The 21,740-nt window shown below is 47.3% G+C and overlaps 2 protein-coding genes across 2 annotated transcripts in view; both read left to right on the plus strand.

Annotated features, from left to right (window-relative positions):
* Positions 1-21,740, plus strand: part of MRPL37 (mitochondrial ribosomal protein L37) — a 911,410-nt gene that overhangs the window by 579,186 nt on the left and 310,484 nt on the right. The window lies entirely within an intron of this gene.
* Positions 2,914-20,310, plus strand: DIO1 (iodothyronine deiodinase 1). Its single transcript, XM_050803538.1, has 4 exons — positions 2,914-3,295; positions 13,644-13,787; positions 15,321-15,520; positions 19,174-20,310. Exons 1-4 carry the CDS (start codon positions 2,959-2,961, stop codon positions 19,240-19,242), a joined length of 750 nt encoding a protein of 249 aa, XP_050659495.1. The 5' UTR covers positions 2,914-2,958; the 3' UTR covers positions 19,243-20,310.

Here is a 21,740-nt window from a genome sequence, read left to right on the forward strand (position 1 = left end):
CTGTCAACTTGAGGCACTTTGTGAAAGCTAGAGAGCCTCTATGGAAGTTTTGAAGATTCTTATTCTTCTATAGCCTTGAGAAAGACTGGACTGAAAATCAGGCCCAAGATCTAATTGTAAGGGTGGCAAAGTTTCAACGAAGACTGAATGCACAGCCTCTGTAGGTCTCCTCCATCAAAGCTGGGGCATTGTCAGAAAATGAATGGGAACCTGAGAACTGGGATGAGGATATTTGGGTGGGAAAGCCTAAGACTTGACCATCCCTCATTTCCAGTTTCTCTTGAATCTTTCAAGGGAAAGGTGGTGGTGGCAGAAGTAGTCCCTTCCCCCTTGTTAGAGGAAAGCGAAGTCCTCTTGCTTAGAGATCCTGTAATGATTACCTGCACAACATTGCTTTAGACTAAGGGACCAATTTAATTGTAAAGAACATGCAACAGTGACACAAAACCATGGGTCTTACCCACTGGTCTTACCATGTGACTCAGTCATCCAACAGTAGGTGGCCTAATAGGATGGTGGAATGGCTTGTTAAAGGCACAGTTAGGGCTCCAGGTTGGGGAAAACACTCAGGAGATTGAGGCATTGTCTTCCAGCACGGAGTACATACACTAAACCAATGGTTTATCAATTATTTATAATGGTACTTTGTTCTAAATACCTATAGATTTGCAAACCAAGGGGTAGCACTTCTTACTAGCACTTTCAGTGAAACCTACACACATAGAATGTGTGCCTCCTGCCTCACAAGTTCTGCTTGGTTGGAGATCTTGGTCCCAGGGAAGTAGGGAAGGAGGAGAGAGAACACTTCCACTCCAGTTACAGTTCCGCTGAATTGGAAGCTGTAACTGCCACTTAAGCATTTTTGGCTTCTCATACCACTGCACCAGCAGGTAAAGAAAAGAGTGGCACGGTGGCTCACGCCTGTAATCCCAGCACTTTCAGAGGCCAAGGTGGGCGGATCACCTGAGGTCAGGAATTTGAGACCAGCTGGCCAACATGGCGAAACCCATCTCTACCGAAAACACAAAAATTAGCTGGGTGTGGTGGCACACGCTTGTAATCCCAGCTACTCAGGAGGCTGAAGCAGGAGAATTGCTTGAACCTGGGAGGCAGAGGTTGCAGTGAACCGAGATTGTGCCACTACACTCCAGCCTGGACAACAGAGCGAGACTCTGTCTCATAAATAAATAAATGTGACACATGGTAGGGAAAATCGGCCCTGATTACTTTAAGAAGTTGGGGGCTGGGCATGGTGGCTTATTCGCATAATCCCAGCATTTTGAGAGGCCAAGGAAGTATTGTTTGAGGTCAGGAGTTTAAGACCAGCCTGGACAACATAAGGAGACACTATAACAGTCACAAAATTTGCTGGGTTTGGGTGGCACACCTGTAGTCCTAACTACCCTGGCTGAGGTGAGAGGATGGCTTGAGCCCAGTAGTTTGAGGCTGCAGTGAGCTATGATCACACCACTGCCCTCCAGCCTGGTGACAGAACAAGGAAACCCCCTCTCAATTATTAAAAACAAAACAAAACAAAACAAAGTCTTGGCTGTGTTTTAAAACACTTTCCAACTCTGAGCTCTATGATTCTTCTTTCAGTTTCTCCAATGAGCCATGCTATCTCTGGCTTCTGGGCCTTTGGCCACGTGCTTCCTTCCACCAGTACACTAGCCCCACTTTGGTCAGCTGACTGCTTGCCGTCTTTCTGGTTTCAGCATAGAAATCACTTCCTCAGTGAAGTCCTCTTGACTTCTCTAATCAGAATAAGCTTCCCCTTCTCCCTGCTCTGGTAGCCCCCACACACACTCCGCCTCTGGACTTCATTTAGGAAATGGTAGTTTTCTGTTTACTTGTCTATTCCCCGCACTAAACCATGACTTCTTGAGAGAAGAGGGTGTTTTATTTATTGCTCCACTCCCAGTGCTAAGGGGAGTTGCAGGCCCCAGGTTTTGTTAGGGATGGTCCCAGTTCTGTCTCTGCCCTGGAAGGTTTCAGATCCATGTCCCCTGGGGAGGGCTCTGACTACAGAAATAGTCAACCACCAGCTAGAAGCCACGATGGGGGGCCAGGCACAGTGGCTCACACCTGTAATCCCAGCACTTTGGGAGGCTGAGGTGGGCGGATCACAAGGTCAGAAGTTCAAGACCAGCCTGACCAATATGGTGAAATCCCATCTCTACTAAAAATACAAAAAATTAGCTGGGTGTGGTGGTGCATGCCTGTAATCCCAGCTACTTGGGAGGCTGAGGCAGGAGAATTGCTTGAACCCGGGAGGCGGAGGTTACAGTGAGCCGAGATCACGCCACCACACTCCAGCCTGGGCAACAGAGTGAGACTCTGTCTCAAAAAAAAAAAAAAAAAAATTAGCCGGGTGTGGTGGCAGGCGCCTGTAATCCCAGCTACTCAGGAGGTTGAGGCAGGATAACTGCTTGAACCTCAGAGGCGGAGGTTGCAGTGAGCCGAGATCATGCCACTGCACTCCAGCCTGGGTGACAGAGTGAGACTCCATCTCCAAAAAAAAAAAAAAAAAAAAACCATGATTGGGAAAAACCTTTTATTAGTAGCAGAAGAGTTTGTATATAAAGAATAACTAACATCCAAACCTACTGACTTGTGAGAGAGCATCTAACAGGGTCTCTTTAAGTGTGGTCTTTTTAAGTATTTGTTTTTTAAAAAATTAATCAGAGGGAGAATTTAAGATGTGGAATCTACCAATCCAAGAATCTCTCAAAAGCTAAGGCAAAGAATCGGAAATGATAGTGATTAGAACAGACCTTTGAGCACCTGGTTAGGAATTTTCTGTCTCATGACAGAAAGGCAAACACCTTCTAACCTGACTCCTTCCCCTGGCCCAGGGTTGGCTGCTTCTACCCTGAGCCTTCATTCAGCTCCGCCCAGTGTCGCCTGGCTGCAGCCTCTCTGCCCATAGGCCTCAGAGCTTACTCTGGCTGTGCCGAGATGGGGCTGCCCCAGTCAGGGCTGTGGGTGAAGAAGCTCTGGGTGCTCTTGGAGGTGGCTGTCCATGTGGTCGTGGGTAAAGTGCTTCTGATATTGTTTCCAGACAGAGTCAAGCGGAACATCCTGGCCATGGGCGAGAAGACCGGTATGACCAGGAACCCCCATTTCAGCCACGACAACTGGATCCCGACCTTTTTCAGCACGCAGTATTTCTGGTTCGTCTTGAAGGTCCGTTGGCAGCGACTAGAGGACACGACTGAGCTGGGGGGTCTGGCCCCAAACTGCCCAGTGGTCCGCCTCTCAGGACAGAGGTGCAACATTTGGGACTTTATGCAAGGTCAGGAGGCTGCCGCACACTTGAGGGGTGCTTGAAATAGCAGTGGTAGAGGGGGATGAAGAGATGGGTTGGAAAGTCCTGAATTCTCCTACTACTCTTGCTGCTCCTTTTGGACCTTCTTGTCCTCTTCCTGCTTCCTGAAATTAGGACTTCTTGTAGATTGTTTCTCTTTTTTTTTTTTTTTTTTTTTTTTTTGAGACGGAGTCTCGCTCTGTCGCCCAGGCTGGAGTGCAGTGGCGCGATCTCGGCTCACTGCAAGCTCCGCCTCCCGGGTTCACGCCATTCTCCTGCCTCAGCCTCCCGAGTAGCTGGGACTACAGGCGCCCACAACCGCGCCCGGCTAATTTTTTGTATTTTTAGTAGAGACGGGGTTTCACCGTGGTCTCGATCTCCTGACCTTGTGATCCGCCCGCCTCGGCCTCCCAAAGTGCTGGGATTACAGGCATGAGCCACCGCGCCCGGCGTAGATTGTTTCTCTAAGAAACATCACCACCTTCCCAGGCACTCAAATCGCAAACCATCCTGTCTGGCATTTCAGCCCCTGGAACACTGCTCTTACTGTACAGGCTGATCTGCCTGGGCTGCTCTTTGCCCACCCCTCTGCCTGGTTAACTCTTGTTCAATCTTCAGACTGTTGCTCAACGACACTTCTTTCGAGAACCCAAGCCCAACTCCCCCATACTAGAGTACCCTCTCTCATCTGCCTGCTTAACATCCTAAACTTTTCTTTATTTCACCTGTCGTGGTTTGTAATTATGTATGGCTGGCTAGGATTCATGTCTGTTTCCCTCACTAACCTGCAAACTCAATGCAGGTCGACACCATTGCTCTCACCCACTATTACACCCATGCCTGATGCTGGGACATGGTACCTGCTCAGTAAATACTTGTTAAAGAGCTCTCAGCTGGGCGTGGTGGTTCATGCCTGTAATCCCGGCACTTTGGGAGATTGAGGCTGCTGGATTACGAGTTCAGGAGTTTGAGACCATCCTGGCCAACATGATGAAACCCTGTCTCTACTAAAAATACAAAAATTAGCCGGGCGTGGTGGCATGCACCTGTAATCCCAGCTACTCGGGAGGCTGAGGTAGAAGAATCGCTTGAACCCGGGTGGCGGAGATTGCAGTGAGTAGAGACTGCGCCACTGCATTCCAGCCTGGGCGACAGAGTCGAGACTCCGTCACAAAAAAAAAAAAAAAAAAAAAAAAAAGGTCTCAGTTTTCTCTAACTCCACCCACTCCCCAGTCCAGGAAAACCAGTTTCATCTACTTTTCTTGACCTCTCCAGTTTTCTATTTTTTGTCCTCCCAGCTTCTCTTCCTGCCAGAACTTCCTTCTCCCCCACTTGCCCACTCAGCCATCCCAGCTTGTGAATGACTGCCAGATTACTCTTCTGTGAGTACATCCCAGCTCAACCACCTTCAGCAGCTCCCCTCTGCATTTAGGATGAAGCCCAGGCTCAGCCGTGGATTCTAGGTCCTCCGTGTTCAGGCTCCAGCTTTTCTTCTCAATTCTACCTCCAAGCTCCCCCCCACACTCAGTTCTTTCGGACAAACTGTTGGGCCTTATGCATCTCTTGTACTTTCCTTTGTCTTTGCCTTTGCTGATATCAGCTGGTCAGGAATGCCCTTCCCCTCTCCATTGCTGTCTAAATCCCCCTCATTCATGTGGGTCCAGCTCTCATGCCGCCTTGTCCTCCGTGAAGCCACCTCAGGTCCCTACAGCTAGGCATGTGCTCTCTCCCTTCGGCTCATGCCTCTCTGTCTGCACCTTTCCATGTACACTGCTGCTTCCTGCTCAGCACCTGGTACCTAAGCACAAGTCTTATTTCCCTGCCCAATGGAAAGCCTCAGGAGAGGGTGTGTGTCTGATTTTTCTCTGGATTCTTCAGCATGCTTGGCCCAGGGCCTAGATACAGCAGGTAGAGAAGGCACCTGAGGCAGTTGGTTTATTCCGTGTTTTTCTTGTTGTTTTTTTTTTTTGAGACAGAGTCTCACTCTACTGCCCAGGCTGGAGTGTAGTGGTATGATCACGGCTCACTGCATCCTCGACTTCCCAGGCTCAAGTCATCCTCCCACCGTGGCCTCCCTAGTACCTGAGGCTACAAGTGCACACCACAATGCTTGGCTAATTTTTGCAATTTTTGTAGAGGTGGGGTTTTACCATGTTGCCCAGGCTGGTCTTGAACTCCTGGACTCAAGTGATCCACCCACTTCGGCCTTCCAAAATGCTGGGATTACAGGCATGAGCCACTGTGCCTGGCCTATCCTGTGTTTTTGAAAGCATGTTCTTTAGAACCTAAGTTCCACAGATATGCTTTACTATGTAGTGTTGCCTGGTCAAAGTAGTTGGGAAACCCTGAATGCTATATCCTCCTCCTGGAATTTCATGTGCATATGAGCATATGCACATGAGGAGTTTACAGTTCCATAGAACAGATGGAGGTAATAAACAAATCCTTACAGTCCCATGAAATGGGGGAGGCTATAAAAAATAGGACTTTTGCCTGGAGGACTTGGAAGGTTTCCTGGAGGAGGTGATTCTGGAACTAGGCCTTGAAGAATGAGTAAGATTTTTGTAGCCTGACAAGGAAAAAGGGAAGAGTGTTTCAGAGGGGAAGGCAAGAGCTTCTTTTGTTGTTGTTGTTCATTCATAATTTTAAACCACAGTGCACGGATGACCTCAATTTATTCAACAAATGTTCACTAATTCCACTGGTAGTAAGAGGAATGGTAATAACTAACTTACCACATGCCCATGTGCCAAGCACTATAACAGAACCAGGCCAATTTGCTGAATGTCAATCATCTGCAGATCAGTTCCCTGAAACGAATGTACTTGCATCATGTAACTGTCCACTTTCAGTGAGGCAGTTTACATGTTAAAGACTGTTGAATTTGGGCTGAGCCCGGTGGCTTATGCCTGTAATTCCAGCACTTTGGGAGGCTGAGGCGGGCAGGTCACTTGAGGTCAGGAGTTCAAGAGCAGCCTGGCCAACATGATGAAACCCTGTCTCTACTACAAATACAAAAATCAGCCAGGCATGGTGGCATGCACCTGTAATCCCAGCTACTCAGAAGGCTGAAGCATGAGAATCACTTGAACCCAGGAGGCAAAGGTTGTAGTGAGCCGAGATCATACCACTGCACTCCAGCCTGGGTGACAGAGAGAGACTCTGTCTCAAAATAAAATAAAAAAATAAAATAAAATAAAATAAAAAACTGTTCAATTTGTCTCTGCTCCCTGCTGCTGCAGCTGAGACTAAAAAATGGTAAGAGTGACTAGGTGCACTGGCCCATGCCTATAATCCCAACACTGTGAGTGGCTGAGTGGGAGAATTTCTTGAGCCCAGGAGTTCAAGAACAACCTGTGCAACAGAATGGAACCCTGTCTCTACAAAATATTTAAATATTAGTGGGATGAGGTGGTGTGGGCCTGTAGTCCCAGCTACTCAGAAGGCTGAGTTAGGAGGGTCACTAAGCCCAGGATGTCTAGGCTTCAGTGAGCCGTGTTCGTGCTAGTGCACTCCAGCCTAGGTGACAAAGTAAGACCCTGTCTCAAAAATTAATTAATTAATTTAAAATTTTTTAATGGTAAGAGGAGGGGACTGAGGCAAAAAAAAAATCTATTTGCAAAATAGAGTTTACTTTCAACACATTAACCTAAAGTCCCCTGAAATCATAGGTACTAACAATACGGAAATAAACACCATGGGCCTCTGTCCTGGAAGGCCTCATAACCCAGAGTGAGAGATGGTGTCATGACAGGGAAGCAGAGGGCACTGGGGGAAGAGTAGGGTAAGGAGGTGGCCAAGGGAAAGCTTCCTAGAGGAAAGGATGGTGAGCTGATTGTCTAGGGGCAGTGAAACCTTGGGGTGGGTGAGGAAGAGGGGCATGGGGAGCTGGGCAGGGCAGAGAGGAGGAGGAGCAGAGGTCAGTGGAGGAGCAACATTCAGGTTGGCACAAGTCGGGTCCCAGAGGCAGGAAGGGGTGAAGGATGAGGCTGAAGGCATCATCAGGAACCAGAGCTTATGGGGCTTTGTGTGTCATAGCTGCAGGTTGACTGTATCCTGAGAGTACTGGTGAGTTCTGGAGTGGTTTCCAAGCGGGAAGTAAACATGATCAGTTCTGCTTATTAGAAAGACATTGGCCGGGCGCGGTGGCTCACGCCTGTAATCCCAGCACTTTGGGAGGCCGAGGCCAGTGGATCACTTGATGTCAGGAGTTCGAGACCAGCCTAGCCAACCTGATGAACTCCTGTCTCTACTAAATACAAAAATTAGCCAGGCATCCTGGCAGGCGCCTGTAATCCCAGCTACTTGGAAGGCTGAGGCAGGAGAATCGCTTGAACCCGGGAGGTGGAGGTTGCAGTGAACTGAGATCACAGCACTGCACTCCAGCCTGGGCAACAAACGAGACTCTGTCTCAAAAAAAAAAAAAAAAAAAAAAAAAAAAAAAAAAAAAAAAAAAAAGACATGTTGTAACTACTTTGGAAACCCACCAGGCCACCAAAAAGCTCTGTTGTGTGCTTTGTGTATGAACTCTGAACTCAGAGCCACAGACAGAGAGACATAAAGAATCTTTACTGATAATCTAAAGCAACTGCTTCGTTTTTGAGATGCAAAGGCCCAGAGAGGTGAATGACTTGCTTGGCGTCACACAGTGAATTCTTAGAAGAGCCGGAACTGGACTTCTGACTCTCAGCTCGTGCACTTGCTGTTCCTGGATAAGACAACAGGAGCTCAGGGAAACTCTCAGCCACCTCCAGCCCTCTGTGTGTCCATGCACATGCACAAACACAATAACACAATATACACACACTCTTGGACACACACAGAATAAAACATCGAGTAACTGGCATGGTGTGGCAGAAGGCAAGTTCTGGATGATTTACTTTCTGGATACTTGAGAGTTAATCTGAAACTGGTTTTATTTCAGCCCCTGTTTAAAATCTTCTAACATCTTTCCAAGTGTACTTACAAGTGTTGTCCAGTAACTATAAATAGGATTTCTCTGTTGAGAGATCCTGATGTCGGGGGTAATTTAGTGGTCTGGGCTGTTTTCCCATTTATACAAAGGAGTTGGACTTGATAGTCTTCACTGGATTCTGGAAATGGTGTTCTCTGCACTGTGGTCTGTGGACATGGGCAGGGTGCCACCCCCATGCACCCATCCTTTACCTCTCTGCTACTGAGGAAAGCAGAGAACTTAGTTTAAACTTTGCCCTCAATACTGACCACTGTACCCAACCACACTATAAATAATTAAACAAATGACTCTGTCTCTTCCAGCGTCTGAATCAGTGGATGTTGAGTTTTTTTCCCAATTAAAAACAAAATTTCATACCGCTGATACTTAGAGTTGATCATGACCATAAGTCTTTCGGATTCTTTATTTTTTGTTTTTATTGAGATGCGTCTCATGCTGTTGCCCAGGCTGGAGTGCACTGGCATGACCATAGCTCACAGCAGCCTCATTCCTGGGCTCAAGGGGTCTTGAGGCCTCAGCCTCCCAAATAGCTGGGACTAGACATGTGTCACCACGCCTGGATAATTTTTTGTTAGAGATGGGGTCCTGCTATGTTGCCCAGGCTTTTTGGGTTCCTACCTAAAGAGTGACAGAGTGACTGACTCTCTGGGGTCATCGGAGGCCAGTGACTGGCCACTTGGCCACAATTGACCTCTGAGCTAGCTGCCCTCCTGAAGCCTGGGCCTCCTTGTCACATGGGTGAGGAATCATAGTGCAGTCAACCAGCAGAGACTGAGGTCACTTAATGCCTCCTCAGGCCTCTTAGGAAAAAGTCTGTGACTCAAAGACAAGGAGAGCTGCTGCGTGTGTCCAGTGAAACTAGTCTGCTTTGCTCTCATATACTAAACATTGAGGACTATAAGCCAATTTTGTTTCTTCTTTTACTTGGCCACCAGGAAACTCAGAGTCAAAATATAGCTCAGTTACAACAAATGCATGGGACCTATGGCCTGTGTGTATTCCATTTTCCCCTCCTGTTCTTTGCCTCCCAGAGGGGCATGATTAAAAAAATTCTGGCCAGGTGCAGTGGCTAACGTCTGTAATCCCAGCTCTTTGGGAGGCCAAGGCTGGCGAATCATTTGAGGTCAGGAGTTCGAGACCAGTCTGGCCAACATGGAGAAACCCTGTCTTTACTAAAAATACAAAAATTAGCCAGGCATGGTGGTGTGCACTTGTAATCCCAGCTACTTGGGAGGCTGAGGCAGGAGAATTCCTTGAACTTGGGAGGCAGAAGTTTCTGTGAGCTGAGATCACGCTTTCTGTGAGCCGAGATCACGCTTTTGCACTATAGCCTGGGTGACAGAGCAAAACTCCGTCTCAAAAATAAAAAATAAAAAATTCGATTTAATGTGTTAGTATAGGTGTAAGGAGCTTTAAATTCTTCGCAGAACACAGAGGGGATATAGTTAACCAAATAAACCACATGCAAGTTACGATGCCCTCTACTCCCCATCTTTCAGCAAACTCTGTCAATTCTGCCTCCTCCCCAGCTCCACTGCCCCACACTAGCTAGCCCAGGCTCCCATTCTCTCTCTTTCTCTTCTAGAGACAGGGTCTCATTCTGTGGCCCACGCTGGAGTGCAATGGCACAATCACAGCTGACTACAGCCTCAACCTCTTGGGTTTAATGGATCCTCCGGCCTCAGCCTCTTGAGTGGCTGGAACTACAGAGATGAGGTCTCACTATGTTGCCCACTGTGAGTAGTCTCAAACTCATGGGCTCAAGCGATCCTCCTGCCTTGGCCTCCCAAAGTGCTGGGATTACAGGTGTGAGCTACTGCATCCAGGCCCGTTGTCTTTCATGTAGACTTCTCCAGTGCCCCCTAACTGTTTATCCATCACTTTCATTTTCACTCTTAGTCCTTTCTCCGCAGAGCAGCCAGAGTGATCTTCAAGTGTACGTCTGGTCATTACATGGCCCTACTGTAGCTGTCAGGGTTCTGGCTTGTAAGCAACAGAAGCTCCCTCTGGTTTTCTTGGTCACACACACATTTGTACATAAAGGAACATACTGGAAAGATGTTGAGTGCTTTCCAGAAACAATACCAGCTGGTCTTGATTGGACTGTCTTTTAGCATCAATAGTTGGGCTTGGATCCTGCTGTCATTGTGGTTGCCAGGGGAACCCATCACCATCCCTTACGGGGCACCACAACTGGGCTGTGGATGAATTCTGCCATCTCAATGACTCCCAGAATCAAAGATCTATGTGGAAGGGTATAATTAGCCCAGCTGGGTTCACTGCCTGAGCCCTGGCTGCCAGGGGCAGAGTGTGAACCTGGCCCTTCTGTCTTCCATAGAGCAAGGCTGGGCACACTGTTTGATAAATAGAATACAAAATAGGGAATTCTAAGTAGAAAGGAGAGTTAAGAGCTGGGCAGCCAAAATTGCAACAAATGAGTCAGATATAGTCAAGTGTGCCTATAGTTATAGCTTCTCAGAAGGCTGAGGCAGGAGGATCACTTGAGCCCAGAAGTTCAAAGCTATAGTGTATTACAATGGCACCTGTGAATAGCCACTGCATTCCTGTCTGGGCAACATAACAAGATCTCGTCTCTTAAAAAAAGGAAAGAAAATATGCAACAATATTCACCACCCTTGCTTTATATTCCTATGATAGTCCACATACCTAGGATAAAATCCAGATTCTTTACAAAGGCTTATGGGAGCCTGCCTGTTCTGGTCCATCCCTAACTCTCTAGCCCTTCTCTTGTTGCTCTCCATGCCTGCTTCCTGCCAGTGGTTTTGTGGGGCCTTGAACACACCAAGTTCTGTCCCTCCTTGGGGGCTCTGTGTGAGTCTCTTTGACTAGAATCTCCTTCTCCCTTTGCCCATGGCTGGTTCTCTCCTGTCCTTCATTTCTCAGGTTAAATGGCAGCTCCTCAGAGGCCTTCCCTACCCCACCTGTCTAAAGTAGGTCACCCCTTTACAGCCTCTCTCATAACACTGATCACAATTTGAAACTTCTTCATTTATGCATTTACTTACTTTTTTTTTGCGTGTCTCCCCATTAAGCAGACTTCAAACTGCACACAGCCAGAGAGCTGCTGGTCTCATTCTCTGCCAGATCCCCAGTGTGTGGCAGGGAGACTTGCATATTTAAAGTGCTGAATAAATACTTGTAGATAGAATGAGAGTGTGCTACATGCGGGGGATTCGAGGATGAATGAGGAACAGGCCCCGCCCTCAGGGGACAATGAGCAGGGGGATTTGGGGGTATGTGGACACTTAAACAGGCCATGTCACAGTGCAAGACCAGCCATGCTCCAATAAATATATGGTAAGGGCTCAACAACGTCAGCTCTGGTCGTAAACCAGAGGGGGTCGGCTGCTCCCCAGAGTTGTCCTTGGTCTAGGATGGAGAGTTACAGAAGGTTTCCACTCAGGGCTGGCTTCATGGATATGGGACCAGTGAAGCACACAGGGACCTACACTCAAAAGGGCCTTGTCCTTGAGGTTTAATGTTCTGCAGCAGCTGTCTTGAATTTTTGTTGCTGTTGTTTTTAGCACACCAGAGTTGCAAAGTATGTCTTGAAATTCTTCATAATTTTATCTTTGAATCTGCATTTTGTAAGTGAAACCCTATGGGACAACGGAGCATGTCCTGAGGACTTGGAGCCTCCACTCACACAGGCTCCTGTCTTCCACAGCCTCCCTGCCCCTCCAGGACATGTTCTCTAAGGCCCACTCTCCCATCCCCAGGTGCTCCTTCCTGCTCCCACCCAGTGATTTCTGCCATCTCCTGACCCCAGAGTGGGCCTGGATACAGATGTGAGGAAGGTGGGGGCAGGTGTCACATCCCCGTGTTGCATGGCAGCTGTCCCCATCCTGGACTCGCAGTGCCATGGTGCAATTCGCCAAGTGACTGAGGGTGGGGGAAGCCTCTTGCCCATCCTTTCCCCCATCAAGGTACCTAGTATGTCCCTTACAGTGGTTGCAGTACCCTGTGGGTTGGAGTGGTGGGCAGGTGGGAAGGGGCCATGTCTGGCTCAACTTCTGTGATGCTGGGCAGGGCATGGCATATTGGTCTGGTGGCTGGAGGGAGAGGGAAGTGCACACACACTCGGTCTCTGGGGTGCTGGGTAGCTGTGAGGATCTGCCCTCACTCTATGAATATCCCTGTGCCAGGGGAATATGATATTAAATAGCAACTAAAATACACGATGCCAGGTCAAGAGAGGGACTGCAGAAGATTAGAAATGTCTTTGTATTCTAGGCCGGGCATGGTGGCTCAGGCCTGTAATCCCAGCACTTTGGGAGGCCAAGGCTGGTGGATCACTTGAGGTCAAGAGTCCAAGACTAGCCTGCCCAACATAGCGAAACCCCATCTCTACTAAAAATACAAAAATTCGCCAGGTGTGGTGGCGCACACCTGGAGTCCTAGCTACTCAGGAGGCTGAGGCAGGAGAATCGCTTGAACCTCGGAGGCAGAGGTTGCAGTGAGCTGAGATCACACCACTGCACTCCAGCCTGGGCGAGACTCCATCTCAAAAAAATAAATAAATAAAAAAGAAAGAAAAGTCTTTATATTTTCATAAATTTAACGGCACTTTCCCCCACTTTTTGAACAAAGAACCCTGCATTTTCATTTGGCAGCAGGCCCAGCAAATTATGCAGCTGGTCCTGCTCCTAGCGTTCACTGTCTTTGTGGAGCTGCCTTCGGTGCCTCCCTACTTCATAGCTCAGGGAGGAGATAAAAGCTCATAGCAAGAGCTTACATTTATTAAGCACTTACTATGGGCCAGGAACCAGTTTAAGCCCTTATCTCTATTAATTTATTTAATCATCATAACAATGCTACAAAGTATTATTATGCCCCCTTGTGGATGAGGAAACTGAAGTGCTATGAATAGAAAGCACTGAATTGAGAGTTCAGAAACCAGAATGTTCATTTTAACTCCTCACTGACCTGCTGTGTGACCTGAAGCAAGTATGTAAAACTCAGTTTCTTTGTCTATAAAATGGGGGAAAAAATTACCAACCTTGCTGTATTACTAATCCCATCGCAGGAGAGAATGGATGCATACCTGCCTTATAAACTGCCTGAAAGGGACTCCTCTTATATTTAAACTACCATGCGGCAACTACAGGTGGTCCACTGAGACCACCTAAAAAAACCTCTCATTTTGGAGAGGAGTAAACCAGTTTCATCCCCTGCTAAGTCATGCTGTCTAGGCTTCGGACCCCAGTGCCTAGGACCCATCCTGGGGTTGGGGGTGGGGGGGCAATAAAAATAACAGAATTGAACATAGGAGTGAAAATGGTGCTTGTAAAAGAAAACTGTGTGTAGATTCTCAGTTTGTGATGGCTCTTGCTGTTTCAGGCAATAGGCCACTGGTGCTGAATTTTGGAAGTTGTACCTGACCTTCATTTATGTTCAAATTCGACCAATTCAAGAGGCTTATTGAAGACTTTAGTTCCATAGCAGATTTTCTCATCATTTACATTGAAGAAGCACATGCATCAGGTACAGAAAGATTCTCTGCCTCTTCTACCTCTTCTCACTCTCTTTTCTCTCTCCCTTTTCCCCAGGCCCCATCTCAAGGTTGGGAGGTAGAGGAAGGAAGAGGAGGGGAGAGGGAAAGAGCCACTATTCACTGAGCACCCATCACTCCCAGGCCCTGCACTAGGCTAACCTCACAGTCTGTGCTTTCAACCAGGGTACAGAGAGCAGAACACCTGGAGTGACAGGGTCTGGCTAGGAGAGGATTCTAACATTTTGATGGGATAAATAGGGAAGTTAAGGGAGAAGAACTTTTTTTTTTTGAGACAGGGTCTTGTTCTGTCGTCTGGGCTGGGGCTGGAATGCAGTAGCACTCACATGGCTCACTGCAGCCTGAACCTCCTGGGCTAAATCGATCCTCCCGTCTCAGCCTCCCAAGTAGCTGGAACTGCGGGTATACGCCACCACGCCCAGCTAGATTTTTGTATTTTTTTGTAGAAACAGTTTCACCATGTTACTTGGGCTGGTCTCAAACCCCTAGGTTCAAACAGTCTGCCCACCTTGGCCTCTCAAAGTGCTGGGATTACAGGCATGAGCCACTGCGCCCAGCCTATATTTGCATTTTTGAAAGAACACTGTGGTGAAGAATTAGGAGAAAAGTGTTTAGACTCTGGAGCAGTAGTACTTAAATTCAGTATGAATTAGAATCATCTGGAAGGCTGTTAAAATGCAGATGTCTGGGTCCCATTCCTAGTCCATCTAGGCTGAGGTCTAGGGTTTGCACTACTTAACAAACTTCCAGGTGATGCTGATGCTGCTAGTCTGGGGACACACACTTAGAGAACTACTGATCTAAACCCTTGCCTCTCCAAGTATGGTCTAGGTGCCAGCAGTCTTGGCATCCTGGGAGTTAGAAGGACTCTCAGTTCCACCTTCGACAGACCGAATCAGAATCTTCCTATAACAAGGTCCCCAAATGATTCATGCACATTCAAGATCAAGGAGTGCTGGTTTATTGGACTATTTCACATTGAAGAGCAGGGGCCTGACAGCCAGGAGCCCTGGGCTTCAGTTCTGGATCAATCACTAATTCCTGATGTGACCTTGCACATTCAACCATGATAGGAAACTAGACCAAATCATTGCCAAGGGCTCTGAGAACCTCAGTTAAAAGTGAGGGGCTATTGGCTGGGCGCGGTGGCTCATGCCTCTAATCCCAGCACTTTGGGAGGCCAAGGCAGGCGGATCACCTGAGGTCAGGAGTTCAAGACCAGCCTAAACATGGAGAAGCCCCTTCTCTACTAAAAATACAAAATTAGCTGGGTATGGTGGCGCATGCCTGTAATCCCAGCTAATCAGGAGGCTGAGGCAGGAGAATTGCTTGAACCTGGGAGGCGGAGGTTGCAGTGAGCCAAGGTTGCGCCATTGCACTCCAGCCTGGGCAACAAGAGCGAAACTGTGTCTTAAAGAAAAAAAAAAAAAAATTGAGGGGCTATTTAGTCTGCAGGAAGTGTGTGCTATGTCAGTGGGACTTGGTGCCTGGCCTTTCTCTTGTAGATGGCTGGGCTTTTAAGAACAACATGGACATCAGAAATCACCGGAACCTTCAGGACCGCCTGCAGGCAGCCCATCTACTGCTGGCCAGGAGCCCCCAGTGCCCTGTGGTGGTGGACACCATGCAGAACCAGAGCAGCCAGCTCTACGCAGCACTGCCTGAGAGGCTCTACGTAATCCAGGAGGGCAGGATCCTCTACAAGGTGGTGACCTGGGGACAGAGGGTCCAGGGAGGGCAAAGGGGCCCAGGGAGGGGAAGGGCAAAGAGAAGGTTTTGCATCAAGCAGAACTGGATTCAAATCACCACCTAGCCATTTACCAACCATGTGACCACGGGCGAGTGTTTTCACTTCTTGGAGTACCTTCAATTTCCTCTTCTGCAAAATGGGAACGTTGGTCTCCACCTCACAGGGGATGAAATAATGCACACAAAAGTCCCTAGCATTTGGACTGGAGCTGCATCCTCCCGCCTGCCTTTCAAACCCAGATGATGGCGCAGTCCTGGTCTGGTTTCAAACTGAGAGACAGAGAATGTTTTTGGTTTTGGTTTTTGGGGTTTTTTTGTTTGTTTTGTTTTTGTTTTGTTTTTTGTTTGTTTGTTTTTGATACAGATTCTCACTGTGTTGCCCAGGCTGGAGTGCAGTGGAGTGATCTTGGCTCAACCTCCCAAGTAACCTCTACCTCCCAGATGCAAGCGATTCTCCTGCCTCAGCCTCCCAAGTAGCTGGGACTACAGGCACACACCATGCCCAGCTAATTTTTGTATTTTGAATAGAGACGGGGTTTTGCCATGTTGGCCAGGCTGGTCTTGAACTCCTGGCCTCAAGTGATCTGCCCGCCTTGGCCTCCCAAAGTGTTGGGATAACAGGTGTGAGCCACCGTGCCCAGTCTGTTTTTGTTTTATAAACAGTATTCAGAGAGGGGAATTGACTTGTCCAAGGTCACACTGGGCAAGGCTGTGATTTCGATTCTAAATCCCCTGATCGGGTGGGCCAGAAATGAGAAGGTCTGAAGCTGCTAACATCTGAGACAGGCCTGAACCAGGACTGGTGGTGTAGAAGGCTCAAGGGGAATGGAACCCGTGGTTTGGAGCTGGAAATGCTGGACACAGGGATGTGAGGCAGAAATGCATTTCAGGCTCCCTTTCTTGTGATTGCTTCCTCTCGAAAGTTCCAGCCTGGTCAGGGTGAGGGAGGTAAGTGCATAGCCTCTGACTCTTTAGACACAGTTGGCTTGGCCTCCCTTAAGAAGGTAGAAACTACGTTTTAAAGCGATTGAAGGGATTTCAAGCCTTAGGGAGCAAATAAAACCAAGTATATGGATGCTCCTCTGTCCACAGATCAAGATCAAGCTGACCCTACTTATTCAGATAAAACAAGCAAAAACTTGCAGGCAAATTCCCCATGGTGCAATGGTCACGGTAGAAGAATTTGGGTCCTTCATCCTTTCCTGTACCTTGGGACATGGTTCAGGCATGATTGAGGTACCCTGGGCACTGAGTCCCTACCTTGAGTTAGACCCTGTGCAAATACCGGAAACACAAAAATGAATTGAAAATGACCCACACCTAGCTGGGCACGGTGGCTCACGCCTGTAATCCCAGCATTTTGGGAGGCCAAGGCAAGCAGATCACCTGAGGTCGGGAGTTGGAGACCAGCCTGACCAACATGGTGAAACCCTGTCTCTACTAAAAATACAAAATTAGATGGCTGTGGTGGTGCATGCCTGTAATCCCAGCTACTTGGGAGACTGAGGCAGGAGAATAGCTGGTACCCAGGAGGCAGAGGTTGCGGTGAGCTGAGATGGCGCCATTGCATTCCAGCCTGGGCAACAAGAGCAAAACTCCATCTCTTGAAAAAAAAAAAAAAAAAAAAAAAGACCGGCCGGGCACAGTGGCTTACGCCTGTAATCCCAGCACTTTGGGAGGCCGAGGCAAGTGGATCATGAGGTCAGGAGTTCAAGACCAGACTGACTAACATGATGAAACCCCGTCTCTACTAAAAATACAAAAATTAGCCAGGCATGGTGGCATGTGCCTGTAATCCCAACTACTTGGGAGGCTGGGGCAGGAGAATTGCTTGAACCCAGGAGGCGGAGGTTGCAGTGAGCCGAGATTGTGCCACTGCACTCCAGCCTTGGCAACAGAGCGAGACTCCGTTTCAAAAAAAAGAAAAAAAGAAAATGGCCCACACCCTTACTCACAGGCTGAGGGATAAGGAAGACCCAAATAAGACTATTACAGTGTCCCAACTGCTGGGGGACTCCAGAGCAGGGGTCAGAACGCCTTTTCTGTATAGGGCCTGATAGTAACTATTTTCAACTTTGTGCCAAGTAATCCCTGTTGCAACAATTCAATTCTGCTGTTATAGCTCAACAGCAGCTGTAGACAACATGCAAATGAAAGCATGTGAGGCATCAGGACTGGTCTGGCTCTCAGACTGTAAGGTTTTCAACCTCTACGGAAGGGTAGGCTTCTCAGAGGGGGCAGCAATTGCTTGGGCCTTAAAGGGTAAGGAGTTGGCCCAGTGAGCACAGTGAGTGAAAACCACTGCAGTATAGGGAAGAGGGTGGGCGGAGGCACTGAGGCCTAGTAGGGCAGAGTGTGAATAAAGAATTGGGGACATTGGGGTTACACAGGGGTCTCATTCTGGACCAAGGGGTTTGGCCTTCATCTTAGGGCAAAGGAGAGCCACTGACAGGTTTGGAGCAGGAAAGAGACATGATCAGACCTGTACTTAGAATGTTCACTGGCTCACTGCTGTAACTCTAGCACTTTGGGAGGCCCAGGTGGGTGGATCACCTGAGGTCAGGAGTTCAAGACAAGCCTGGTGAAATCCTGTCTGTACTAAAAATACAAAAAAATTAGCCAGGCGTGGTGGCGCACACCTGTAATCCCAGCTACTTGTGAGGCTGAGGGACAAGAATTGTTTGAACCCAGGAGGCGGAGGTTGCAGTGAGCAAAGACTGTGCCAGTGCACTCCAGCCTGGGTGACAGAGTGAGACTCTCTAAAAAAGAAAAGAAAAAGAAAGTTCACTGGTTCCATGGCCGGGCGTGGTGGCTCACGCCTGTAATCCTGGCACTTTGGGAGGCCAAGGCGAGTGGGTCACTTGAGGCCAGGAGTTGGAGACCAGCCTAGCGCACGTGGCGAAACCCCATCTCTACTAAAAACACAACAATTAGCCAGGCGTGGTGGAGTGCGCCTGTATTCCCTGCTACTCAGGAGGCTGAGGTAGGAGAATCCCTTGAACCTGGGAGGCGGAGGTTACAGTGAATCAAGATTGCACCATTGCACTCTAGCCTGGGCAACAAAGTGAGACTCTGTCTCAAAAAAAAAAAAAAAGAAAAAGAAAAAAGAAAAAAAAGAAAGTTCACTGGTTCCTGGTTGAAAAATGGACAGGAGGGAGCAGGGACTAAGGACTGGGGATAGTTGGGAGGGGTGGCAGCTGCCCAAGTTGTGGATGAAAAGGGCTGACCTAGGGCAGTAGAACTGGAGAGGCAGAGATGGTTCTGAGGTAGGATGGGTAGAACTTGATGTGAAGGCTGGAGAAGATTAGGTCAGTCTGAAGGTCTAAGTATGGAAGAAAAGCTTATTTGTACAGAACTCTTCTCTTTTTGAAAGACTATGTCACTTTATGTCCTCTAGTTTTCCTGCTTCTCTGTCCAACCTTCCTGTTAACTGCTGATGCCACTGTACACACTTTCTCACCCACCTCACGGTTGCATCTGCCACTGAATTAGCCATGCTGACGGCTCCTACATAGACATCATTTGACCAGATCTTGCAACTAACCTCCAGACCTACATGTTCCTTGCAAGTTGGATATCTGGGAATGCCTGATTCATTTTCTCTTGCAGGGTAAATCTGGCCCTTGGAACTACAATCCAGAGGAAGTTCGTGCTGTTCTGGAAAAGCTCTACAGTTAATCTGGACAGATACCTCAATTCTAGGTGACCAACGGGAGGGCTTCTCAAGGCTTGGCTCTCCCTGAGACCCAGCTGGCTTTTACCTTTGACCTGTGTCCCTAGCTGAATCACTAGCTCAAATTTTTCTGATCTAAGCAAACAATTCCCAGCTGAGGAATGCAAGCCACAGCACCCAATCAAGACAAATTGTTATTATCAGAAAATGACGCAACACTTGAGCTGTTCAGGCTAGTTCCCTGTTGAAGAAAGTACAGCCTGACACTGCTCCCACTGTGGAGACCACATTCCCTGCACACCATCTTTGAAAGAGCAGTTGCACTGTACAGGCACACTTCTGAGGTACAGTATCTCTCTCCAGCCACTCCGATACCAAGTAATTCAAGCTGGCATTCCTTCTACTAGGGAAATTCATTTTATCCAATTTGCATTTATGGAATTGATCATTTAAGACACTAAATTAGTTTTTAGAACCAAGTATGGGAAGAATTCCAGTTGTTAGGAAGAGATGAGGAGTTGGAAGAGGAGGGATTAGAAACAGGAGGAGGCAGTCATCCTCTCCTTGCCAAAAGATTTAAACCTGTCCACATGGCTGGTGATGATGGGTGAGTTCCCATGGTAACACATCTCTAATTTTACCAGGGAAGAGGAGAGTACTCACTTTACCATCTTTGAATATATTTCATAGAAATCTAGCTGTCTGTACCCTGAAATCTTCCACTTGCCTCACTTTTCAACAGAGTCATCTAGAAGGGAGGGTTGGCTTCCCAAAAGCATAACCTTGACCAAACCAAACAATAGGCACCAGCAATGCTGTCATTCAGTTATGCAGAAGCTCATATGTGAAATTCTGTTTCTCTGATTTCTTCGCAAGTCTCTTAATGGTCATTTGTGTTAGATTACATCAAAGTGACGGATAACCATTGGTATTCATCTATTTCAACTCTGTGTCTTTACATATTTGTTTATGATGGCCACAGCCTAAAGTACACACGGCTGTGACTTGATTCAAAAGAAAATGTTATAAGATGCAGTAAGCTAATAACAGAATGATTAAAATATATCAGGCTATTTTGGATGGCTTCAGTGTGATCTTTACATTTTCTTTTCCAATTTGTATCTGATTACCCATGTAATCTGACCAGCAAAACTACCAAATGCTGGAAGGGCCATCTGGGGGGAAGAACATTCAGGCCCTATGTTACATGTTAAATGTGGTTTTGTCTTATGAACTCCTGCTGGAGTGAAACAATTTTTCACATTGGAATCAAATTACCTTTACAACATGACATCAAAGAATGGATCTGGAGAACTTTTGCTAGCATGAGAACATATTGTCTTTAGCTATACTTTAGTTGCTACAAAGTTAATATTATTAATGTTGTCACTTTATTATTTTAAAAATAGTTATTATTGCAAGAGGCTGAGGCAGGAGAATCACTTGAACCCGTTGAACCCAGGAGGCAGAGGTTGCAGTGAGCCAAGATGGTGCCCCTGCACTCCAGCCTGGGTGACCGAGCGAGACTCCATAAAAAAAAAAAGTCATTATTAATCATCTACCAGGCACAGTCACTTTCACTTTCAGATATGTTATCTCATTTAATCTCTCTATATCTCAAAGAGGAGATGATTATCCCCATTTTACAGATGAGGAAATCAGGGCTCAGAGAGTTAAGTAACTTGCATAACTTCTCAGAACTAGTAAGTAACAAGCCGAGATTCAAACCGGATCTCTAACTCGAAGGCCAGAGTCCTAGCTCTGTTCCTGCCAGCTGGGTGACTTTGATCAAGCTGCCTTGGTATCTTGACCTATAAAACAGGGTTTCAATAGTGCCTAGTCCATAGATTCATCAGTAGAGCACTGAGAACTGTGCCTGATTTGGAGAAAATGTCATGAAGTGTTGGCTATTATGATTATCATAATTATTGTCTCACAACTGCTTCCTCAGGCCCTCTTTTTGGAGGTTGGGGGTGGAAGGAGGACAAGACAATAGGGACGCTGAATAAAAATTTTCCATCCTACCAAAGCCACTCATGACCAATACAGGCATGAGTTTTTGAGGTTATACTGAAAATGAGAAGCTGTGAGAATGATAGGACTGAAGCACAGCTGAGCACTCACTGTCCCTCCTAAGTTCCACAAAAGGAGACAGCATACAAGGCAAGGCTCTTCTGAATCACTTCTCTGATGGTCTTCCAATTCATGTCTATAAATGCACAGAAATCTCCCTGTTTTCAACAAGTAATAGTAGCTGAAACTGAGGAGGTTTTCAGAATGATAAAAATAGACCCCCAGCTTTCCAATTCGATTCTCTTCAACTTAATGCATCAAACATTGAGCATTGATACCTTTCTGGGTGCAGAGTTATGCAAAGATAGACAAGGAACAGCTATTGTCCTCCAGCAGCTTAATCTCACAGGGGACCAGACATACACTCCAATGACAATAACTCAAGGTGGAATATATGTTAGAGTGAAGACTAAATGCTCAGAGCTGTGTG

Source organism: Macaca thibetana, chromosome 1, assembly GCF_024542745.1.
Source record: "Macaca thibetana thibetana isolate TM-01 chromosome 1, ASM2454274v1, whole genome shotgun sequence".
Lineage (NCBI taxonomy): Eukaryota > Metazoa > Chordata > Mammalia > Primates > Cercopithecidae > Macaca > Macaca thibetana.